Source organism: Corylus avellana, chromosome ca10, assembly GCF_901000735.1.
Source record: "Corylus avellana chromosome ca10, CavTom2PMs-1.0".
Lineage (NCBI taxonomy): Eukaryota > Viridiplantae > Streptophyta > Magnoliopsida > Fagales > Betulaceae > Corylus > Corylus avellana.
Window position 1 is genome coordinate 4162714 of NC_081550.1, and position 11113 is coordinate 4173826.

Consider the following 11113-nt stretch of genomic DNA (forward strand, 5'->3'; position numbering starts at 1 on the left):
CACCCGGGTTCACAATGAAAGTGTTTTTTTCGTCTATCTGGATTCTGGCCCATATGAGTCACGCTTGCATGCCAAGTTTTTTAGCCTGCTATGCATTATCATTATCTGCTTCATCAATGGTTCTTAGAGCTCACAATCAGCTTTGGATGCTTGCAGTGGCGGATCCAGACAATTCATATTGGGGGTGCCGCTAAAATTTTTTTGGCGTCTTAAAAATTTTTTCCACCCTAAAAATTTTGTAATTTACACAATATATGCATCACAAAAAAAATATATACATAAAAATTCATAAATATGTGCTCAAATTGATATATTAGAAATGTAACATGTCGACACTATATCAAAAAGACAGAAATACAAAAAAAAAAAAAAAGTGTCTAGAATTGCACTTTACGTTCTCTTAAAAGTACAAAATCATCAAGTATCGAATTTAAATCAAAGTTCTCAGCAATTTCCCTTTCAATATAGAGAAATGAACTATTTGCAAGAAAATCATCCTCAATTTTGTTGCAAAGTCAAAGTCGTGTTTTAACAATTTTTATTGCTGAAAATGCTAGTTCGATAATTACTAAGATATATTCTTCTCTTAATTTGATCAAAGCCTAAAGAGGCTAAACAATATCATAACACAAATATAACACTTCCAGAATAAAAAAAGTAAGCAGATTCTTACACCCTAAAACACAAAAATCTATACTTTGCAGTTCATGACCACCCACGAAATGATAAAAAAAAATGCAAAACTCTACTTCTCTCCCAGTTGTGTTCACCATCAGTCTCCTAGCAGCAACTTGTATTCATATATATATATATATATATATATATGAAGGTTTTATTATTGAGTTCTTCTTCTACTAACTATTTCTTCTTATTTTCTTGGTGTGTATATAAGATCAGAGCGCCAACATGCAAGTGGCCACAGAGCAGGGAAAAGGAAAATTTTTTTTTTTTTAAATCGTTGGGGGTGCCACGGCACCCCCAACCACCAACGTGGCTCCGCCACTGGATGCTTGCCGCATTGGATCCCATTAAACAAAGAAAAAAGAATGTTAGTGTTCTCTCGATTATAGGTGGATATTATTTTATAAAAAACAAAAAAGAAACTAGCATTTATTTCTCTCACCTAATCTTTAGAAAATAATATCCACCTACGACCAGGAGAACACTAACAGAGTACCTAGAATTTCAAAAAAAAAAAAAAAAAAAAAAATCAAACTCTTTCTATTTTGTGTTTGAAGAGAGAATGTTAGAATAACTTATTTTTTATATTAAGATTTATTTAATTTCCTTGTAAGTCTATGATTAATTTCCTTCCTTATTAGCCAGATGTTTTTGTACTGCTGAAGACCTAGCAGTAGGACCAGTTTCTATTGCTTCTCTTGTACTGGGATCAATGCTCAGGCAAGAAGTATCTCCCAACCATGACCCCCCCTCTTGTTTCTTTAAGATTTTTAAAGTGATTTTTTTTTTTTTTTTAATCTGCAATATACTTTAAAAACTCATTTGATATGTTATGGAATTAATAATTTCATACTTGGATATTGTTTTGTTGGAAGACTTGCGCAGGCTTGGTTTTATAATTACCTTTCTTTCAAAAGCTACTATTATTGGATTCATGGCTGGAGCGGCTAGTATAGTCTCTCTGCTAGGAATAAGTATGGAGTCTGAAGTCTATGGTGGCCAAAACCCATCAGCTGCGATCAAAGCAGCTTCCTTAGCTACAGCAGAGGAAGCAAATTTGAAAATGCCAAGACATGAAGTATGATTGTGGTTGATTAAGGCATAGTTGAGAGAGCAGTAACTGTCCAAAGAGCAAACATTTTGGTGCTAAATATAGCAACTTAGACATGTCATAGCACAGGAATCTCAGTCAAAGTAACTTGAAATCAGAAAAGGTAATTATTTACAAAGCACTGGATTAGTACATGTAATGACCCCCACGAGGTAAATAGCTACAAAGCACCGGATCAGTGGCTGCCACTTTCCTCGACAGAAGAATGTTGAACATGCTGGCTTCTGCCAGGGCCCTGCACGGAGCTTGTTGCAGAACTGTGTTTCCAGGAAGAAGTTGGAGAAACTGCTGAACCATGATGTCCCCTCCCTTGATGAGTAGGAGGAGACCCGAATTGTATTCTCTGCTGCTGCACATTATCCAAACTTGACACTGAACTCTTCTGTTGGGCAAAAGAAGAGCTAGGTAATATGACTCTTTCTCTGCTCTCAATATGTTTGCTTGTATTGGAAGTATCATTCACTTTTCCTCTACCACCACCCCATCCAATACCAGCAACTTTATGTATCACCTCACAAGATGAATCTGTACTAAATCTCCTTTGATACCCTTTATGTTTCAAATCACATGTTTTGTACTGTAATCTGCAACTATCATCCAAGTCACCCTAGTGCATCAACCAAATATAGGAACCAATTGAACAGATGGAATATGTTGTAAGCAAGAACTGAGATATCATACCTGTTCGAGGGTGTGTTACCCTGATATTCATGCCAGAGTTTTGTTTCTGTAATATCTCCTTCAGTAATACTCTGCATACATAAAACTGTGGTTTTATAGACTACAGTGAATGGTTTGTCATTTTTATTTTCAGGTAGAATTAGATGCAAGACATTGTTCAAGTTGTAATAAAGACCACGTCTGATGAAGCAAAGCTCCAGTTGGAATCTCCCCCTAGGATTAAAAAAAAAAAAAAACCCTTAATTGAAGTACCTTAATTGGAAAGATAACACCATCAAGTAAGTGGGGAAGATGCACAACATCATCACGCATCTCAAAAGACACACATCTGCAACATCAATAGAAATGATACCATAAGAAACATAAAAGAGAAAACAAGGCTGGAAAAATGTGCTTTTAATGTTGTTTACTTACAAGACACATTTTTCTTCAATGCTGTTATGGACTTCCTTGTAAACTATTTCAGTATCCTCATTAGGAAGATGAATAAAACCAGAAATACCATCACTGACAGGTAGAAAAGAAAACAAGAAGTTAATTGATCAGTTTATTTAGTGGGGAATACATTTGTCAACAAGAATATTACAACAATATCAATAAATTTGATGTTAAAGAAAGAAAATGTAACCTAGCACAAGAATCCACCCACCTGATACTGGTATCGATCTCAACCACTCTGTTTTCATTTGGGGAAAGTGACAAAATCTGTGATGCCAAATTGTGTGTACTACTCACATATAACTGATCAACATTGTTTCTGTTCCTTAGTGCTTCATCCCTCTATAAAATAAAGTTAGAAAAACACTTCAAATCTCTATAGAACATAAAGTTAGGAAAAATACGGCTAAAGTGCAATACCTGTAGACCCTTCTCTAATTCTTTAGTTTCAGATAGAAGGCGTTCTTCCTCTATAAATGGGAGCTTAATGATTCCCTTAATCGGAAACAGAAAATATAACATATCACTTCACCATATGGAATGTGTAAAAAAATTCAAGTACTTGTAGAATTGCAGGTGTCTTGTTAAGACATTATACAAAGGATTTACAAAATCATACGCATATGAAAAAAAATATATATGTAAGAAATATAAGCAAACCTGCCACATAAAGCGTTTTCCATCGAAGTCGATATCAACATCTAAGCATGAAAGAAAGACTAGAGTCAGTTTTTATATCAAATCTATTGGTTTTAACAAACTCTACAAATCAGGCTTTACCAGTAGGATAAAAATCAATAATCTTGGACTCTGCATCTGTCAACAGAGGCTGGTAAACTTTAGGAAGCACATGAGCACTACACAAGAGCACATTCATTTAATTTACCGATTTATGATAAATTCAGCACAAACATAGAAGAAGAAGAAGAAGAAGAAGAAGAGAGAGCAGGAAAGTTGTTACCTCTGTGGGGGTAGTACAGCCAAAAGGTGATCAAATGGTTTTAATGGGGAACCCTTTTGAAACTCTACACTGACCTGAGCAAGGTCCTTCAAATCTGACGCAAATGGTGAATAGTAGTATGGGTAAAACCTGTAGTAAATTGCATTACATTATTAAGAGGCATTGTAATAGGGGAACTTCATTTTATAGAATTGTCTTACCATGACCATGATGGGACTTCTGAAAAATAATATAGAAGGACCCACAATAATCCTTCAGTGTACTTCTTTACCTTCAAGAAATCAAGCGACAGTGGTTAAATCTTTATGATCACAATTTAAACTCCTCTTACCTCCAAAAAATGGTGCAAGACCATTAGTGAAACAACAATTAAATCAATATTCAGCTACACTTAGATCAGTAAGACACAATCAATTTAAAATGGAATAGGGGTTGTTATAACAGAAACTGCAAGAAAAAGTTTATGGTAACAAAAGCTCACTATCTCTTTTCTTTGTTTTTCAATATCCCTCCAGGTTTCTGCAGAAAATTTATCTTTGTAGTATCTTTCTTTCCAGCCAGCAGTCCCCAATCTCACCTGTGTATGGGATTAACATAAACCATCAGACATTTCTAAGAACAGACATGCATATGAGTCTTCTAAAGAGAATCCTAGCTAGGAACAAGAAAAATCTTAAAGGCAGTGATTCATACTTTGTCCGACCCCAAATGACCACTCTTAAATAGGTCGGAGTTCTTCTCAAGATTATCATAGTACTTATCTAGCAACTCATTTGTATTTTTAACAATCTGCAACACCAAGAAAGAAAGTAAGAAACTAATGAAGACCAATAAGTAACCTATAATAGAGGACCAAAAGTATTTTGTCTGCACGTATAAACAAATGGGACATCTATTTATCAAGAAGATATATACACGATTGAGTGAAAAATATAAGAGACTACAAGTAACATCTGAACAAGTCCTAGTTTCTCTTAAGACACAAAATATCATATCACAATATCACAACTGTTAGTTCTTGTGTTGGCTTAATTCAGTTCTAAAATGCAGAGGTTACTGTTTACGGGCTCAAACACTGATATAGAATACTCAGAATCAAATCTCCACCGTTCATAATGTAGATTCATGTGTCATGAACATCTCTACAAAATTTCAACTCAATCGGACCACAAACGCCCATCAATCGGAGCTGTTGATCAAGACTGTACAACATTTTCAGAATGCTGTTTCACTCATTGCATGCTGTGTCCGGACCGCAATTCCAGAAACCTTATTTTTGCTCCGCAAGGCCGTGTCCGGACAGCCCATTAACCTGTCCGGACACCCCGTACCTATTATGCGCAAAAACATGTTTTTAGTGGGCCCAGGTCTAGGGTTTGATGTACTGATATATATACATTATTATAAAAGAGAAAGACACGAATTTTCACCCCTAGAGAGTTCGTCGGAGGCTGTGCTAAGAGAGATCATATGTGGTGAGCATTAAATTCAATATCTTAGAGTTTTAGTTATTTCTTTGATAAGTCGCTCGGTTGAGAAGTCTATCGGAGTTCCGGTAAAAGGAAATCATATAGAAGAATTGTGTCAGATGTTCTGGAAAGGGCTACTGCGGTAGAAGTCAAGTGGGTCGCTTGTCGTGTGCAAGGAAGTGTCAATTGCAAAAGTTTTGTAATCCTTCTTGTATTCTTTATTCTTCTTATAGTGGATTGATTTCCTGGGTTTGGCTCTCCCGGAGAGATTTTACATTTATAAAGTTTTCTAAATGGTTTTCTCTTCGTAACCAAATATCTGTGTTCTTGAATGTTTATTTCATATCTGTATTTGGTTGATTTTTAACTGTTAGGTTAGATCTAATTCTTCATAATTTTTGTTAAACACCTAGACAGTTGATTAGGTGTCGTTTGGAGTCGGTTTTAGAATTTTCAACAACTTTTAATTACTCTTCAATAAAGAAACTGCCATTATTCAATTCAAAAGCAGAAGAATAAATATAACCAATTCCTTATGTAATACAAACGCAGCTCTATATTCAGAACTACGAAATTTCTCTTTCTTTTTTGAAAATGATGACTTACTTCAGAAACATCGGCACTCTTAGACCCATCTGATAATGTACTACTTTCTGCTGAATCACTGGGAGTAGGAGCTTCCTCACTGAAAGTAGGAGCTTCCTCACTAGATAATGCATCAGAATTGTTTCTTGTACCAATCTCCATATTACTACCTTTATTTTCATCTTGCTAGAAAAGGCAATATTAGTTTTTATCAGTTCCATTAGTTTTGGAGTAGAATGCATGATACGTTAGTGCTGATTGAAATTTAATTGAAAACAAATTGACTCACATTATCTGAATCTTTGCGAAGGTGTCTAAGTTTACTCTCGCGAGTTTTTGATCTTTTCCTGAAAATTTGATCTTCATATGAGCCAACCAAAAGAATGAACTTCTCGACTCTGGATAGATTTATATACTCCTTTCTTTGATCTTCTTCAACAAGCTTTTGTAAATAGAAATGGGAAAAGTTTTAAGGTTAACAGTGGCAGCCAGTATTTGAAAGAAGCTACAATATGAGAGTTATATGTTACCCTGCTCATGTCAAGTAGATAGCCACCAAGGTTCTTGAACTCTTTCTTGTAAACACTCATCAATAAATCAATAGCACCCTATAAGAAGTAAGAGAATAACTTCATTAATGGGGTTGGTGCACAAAACTGCCCTTTTTTACCCACCAATAAAGAGTTGACACCTCAGCATAAAACATGTTAAGAAATTAAAAAAAAAAAAACCACCTATTATATTAGAAAGTATTGATTTTTTTTTTAAAAAATAAAAAATAAAAAAAATTAAGAGGGGTTTGCAGCCACCCAAGTGGGAGAAGAGCCACCCTGGCCACATTTGGGGTGGCCTAGGGTGGCTTGCGAGCCACCCCCGGAGGTGGCTGTGGTGGCTCCTCTATTTGTCTTCAATTCAAATAGTTTTAACTACTCTATTTGTCTTCAAATCAAAACCATTGGAATCCCCATCAATCTCAAGGGGTGCAGTGTAGATGAAAAAGGCTACAAGACCTCATGAACTTCTAATGAAGGCATGCCGGGTAGAAAATCATTTCCCAGAAAAAAGCACAAGAAAATGAAGTCATCAACTATCCGCTCAAGATCTATCTTCACATTGGCTGGAGGTTCAGATATTTTCATGTCAAGCTCCAAATATTCCCTCAGAATCCATACTTGTACAAACTGCATGCAAACGGAACAAAAAAAAAAAAAAAAAAAGTATAAGAGGAATATCAAATATGAAAGCTTTCAGCTGAAGTCAAGGTCCAAGGATAGTAATTAGGTGAATCATGATACCTCGTAAGGCTTTTTAAACCATTCCCTTTCCTCCTCTGAACTTTCATTGCTTGTTGGAGGCTCCTGTAATGTTCCAGATAGGAAGAAGTGAAGATTAAGAATACATGCAAAATGATACCATAATTACCACTCTCTAACTCTACCCCTTCTGTTGGGCCTAATGTCACCAGTGGCATCATGGTTCCTTGGTACATGTTACAATAATTGCTAATACAGGCCGAAAATGCTCACTCTTGCAATCCATACCACATATCATTAAAATTTACAAAAATTAGTCAAATTCACCTCTCTCAAAATGGAAAAATGAACTTCATGTGTTGCTAAAGCAAGCATTATCAGATCAGCGTCCTGCATGCAATATCACATGATAAATACCATGCAATAGCATAATATGCATTTCTCAATGACAATACAAACAACAGAAGCCAGCAGAGTTGTCATACCAGACCATGGACGCAGTGCCTCGTATTTGGATTATATCCAACACTAACGTTTTTCTGTTGGCGAATAAAAGACATTATCTTATGTTCTCCCTCACCAGGAACATTGGCATCAGAAACAATAACCTATTTAAATGATCAAAATAAAGAATGACAGGATATGAGTGACTTTGAAATCAAGTTGCATTTTAGTATAGAGTAATGCTATTCAGTAGACTCCTCTATAACTGTCATACAATTGGATGATGTGGCAGTAAAAATCAGTAAACAAAAACTAAATGCTTATCAACAACTGATTTTTATTACCATGTATCTAGTTGTATAGTAAATGCACAGAAGTCAACTAAATAGTGAGTGTAATATGTGCCACAGTACTCAGAAGTATCTTTCTAGTAGGAGTGATGCTATTTAGAGTATGTTTGAAATTGCGTTAGGGAGCTTAAAAAATATTTTTAATACCTAAAAATTTCAAAAGTACTTCTTTGATTTTTTTTATTCTAAAAATGACCAAAACACACTTTCGAAAAAATCTTAAAAATGATATATATATTTTTTTAAAAAAATCGGTACTTTAAAAGTTATATTTCCCAACACAATCACAATCATCCTCTTATATATTAGATTATTATAAGATAGCCATACACAGTGGCGGAACCACGTTAGGGCGGGCAGTGGCCACGGCCCCTGCAAGGATTTTTTTTTTTTTTTTTTTAAAAAAAATTTCTTCATATTTTCCTCACCCAATGTCCAACACACTGTACTGCGGCCCCTACAATAAGTTTTTTAAACTTTTTTTTTTTTTTCTTTTTCGTCCGACAAGTCCCAACTCACCTTAGTGCACAACTTACAAAATGATTTTAATTTTTTTTCTCTCTCTGCACTTTTTTGTCTTCTTCAAGGGTTTGTTTTTAATTGTTTTTCCTTTTTTTAATTGTTCTTCGAAAATCAAAATCTAGTGAGTCACAACCCTAATTTACTCGATTTCTCTGATTCTCTCTGATTCCGTTTGGTTAAGATCTTTTGTTAATTAGTTGTTTAACATTTATAATGATTGCTTATTAATTTGAATGATTGCTTATATTTGTATAAACTTTATTTTGAACTTAATCAAGGTTAGCCACAACCATAATTTCTCCTAATTTCCTCGATATCTCTATGATTTCGTTTGTGGTTAGTATTCTAAGCTCAATTCCTAATTTAAATGTTCTTGTAATTCAGATATTTTGGTTATTAAATATTGAGGATATTAGTTGTTAAAATTTAATCATTTAATTGGAGACCATAAAGTGCTATTCTAGACATTTTTTTTTGTATTTCTGTCTTTTTGATATAGTGTCGACATGTTATATTTCTAATATATCAATTTGAGCACATATTTATGAACTTTTCTAGATATTTTTTTGTGATGCATATATTGTATGAATTACCAAATTTTTAAGGTGAAGAAAATTTTTAAGACGCCAAAAAAAAATTTTTTAGGCCGCCAAAATTTTTTTTAGGGCCCCTACATTATAAAATGTCTGACTCTACCACTGGCCATACAATTAGAATAGCGTGGCATGCACAATGAAAATCAGCATATGGATCAAGAAGAGCTTCTAAAAAGGAAAAATCAAGTATTGATTTTCATTGTGCACGTTATCCTAATAATTATATGGCAGTCGTATAGTATTCTATTAAATAACATTTATCTTCTAGTATTTTTTCTCTAGATATGATGGTTTTAACAAAGTTAATTCTCAAAAGGAAGGCAGACATAGACCAGACCTTGATGTCCCTCCAGCTTGGATCAGTGTTTATACGTGAAATAACATAGCTTCTGAGGGCCTCTGACAACTTGTACATAAATTCTGTGCCTGGAGTGATTACATGGGAAGTTGAAACTTCATGTTTGTCATTTTTCGGAAGAAGATACTCAAGAAGAACCGGTTTTCCTTCCATTTCAAACTGTTCTATTAGCCTCTTCTTCTCGGCTTGCTATATAGTAGATAACAGTAAGATAAAAGAAAACGATCATCTCTCAAGCAGGAAGCAGAAATCTATATTCAGCCAGACTCAAGATGAGAAAACTCACATCTCTTTCACATCTCCAAATAGTCCGAAAACGTCCAGATCGTTGTTGATTCATTTTGGCCCATGGAGCAACTCCATCTAAGTTTGAGAACAAATTTCAGTACGTGATGTTAAAGGCAAAGCATTTCCTGAGATTCAAACCAAAGAGATCGAGTTTCTTTGAAAGAGAGTTTTCTTCTAAATTAAATTGGAGAAACTTTCTGCAATCTTTGTGTGTCCCCTTGCATGTGATAATATATCACATTTTTTATTTTATTTTATTTATTTTTATTGCAAGGACAAATTAAAGGTGAAATTTTTTTTATTAAAAAGTCATGTGTTTTTCACTTGTTATTTTAAAAGTATGGGTTTCTTACATGCAATGTGACATGTCACATTTTTATATACTGGGTTGAAAGAAATCTTTATCTGTTTCTCTTGATAACAAACAACAATTAAACAGGTACATCTGCGAGTGCACACGGACGCGAATAGCCTAATACTTGTTTACATTGTCAATGAACAGAATTTTTTCTACAAACTAAACTCTACGGTCCTTTAAGCATGTGAGAAGTACATTTTTAATAAAACATATTCATTACTTAATTATATATATATAAAAAAAATACATTTTCTTATTAATATTATTATGAGAAGCAAACATATTCTTTTCCTATCCTAATTAAGGACACGTACATGTCACTCGTTTAAGAAATTTCTAACAATTCAGATCGTAGGAAATTGTTGTCCGTTGTGGACCTAACTAGTCTAAGGTAAGAGAGATATATATATATAGTTGACAAAAGTTTCCAGGCCAAATGATAATTACATATCTACAATCAAGCGCAGCAAATTAAGCACGTGTATTTCAACCAAACATTTAAATTAAGGAACATGCATGTTGAAGTTGAAGGACTGCAGTCTCACCTATTGCCATATAAAGTAACTTCCGTGGTCTTACGATACTGAAAAGGTTGTCAACGTATTCAAAGATATTATTGAATACTTCTTCGAAGGTTTTTGGAGGGCAAGGCTGATGAACAAAATAAGACAATATAAAACAAATTATGAGTTAATTTACTAGAAAGAACAAAAATTAAAATTCAAAAATAAGGTGCTTATAAATATTACAATAATAATTATGATTAAAATATTCTAGACTAGCTGAAAAAAAAGGCCAAAAAAGAACGAACTTGATTAGCGGGCTGGAAGCAGAAGTGGATAATCAAATTCATATCAAGGTAGAGATTATCGAACTCGATGCCATTAGGGTTTGGCAAGGAGGTGTTGATGCACTCTCCTTCATCTTCTCTAGCTTTAACCACAACGGTCGGATACTTGTTCGTCAACCACCGATAGAACGACGGCACACCCATCTCACTTCTTTCTCTCACTCTGAA

At 34.4% G+C, this 11113-nt stretch overlaps 1 protein-coding gene across 1 annotated transcript; it reads right to left on the bottom strand.

Annotated features, from left to right (window-relative positions):
* Positions 1-1832: 1832 nt before the first annotated feature.
* LOC132163835 (5'-3' exoribonuclease 3-like) lies at positions 1833-11113 on the bottom strand. Its single transcript, XM_059574218.1, has 23 exons — positions 10907-11113; positions 10641-10746; positions 9736-9812; positions 9429-9638; positions 7665-7787; positions 7507-7569; positions 7222-7284; positions 6937-7107; positions 6457-6534; positions 6216-6368; positions 5957-6112; positions 4566-4661; positions 4354-4449; positions 4073-4143; positions 3873-4001; positions 3692-3768; positions 3572-3612; positions 3332-3406; positions 3123-3253; positions 2888-2980; positions 2726-2801; positions 2474-2544; positions 1833-2382 (listed from the first exon to the last, which is right to left on the bottom strand). The coding sequence occupies exons 1-23, from the start codon at positions 11087-11089 to the stop codon at positions 1968-1970; spliced, it is 2754 nt and encodes a 917-aa protein (XP_059430201.1). The 5' UTR covers positions 11090-11113; the 3' UTR covers positions 1833-1967.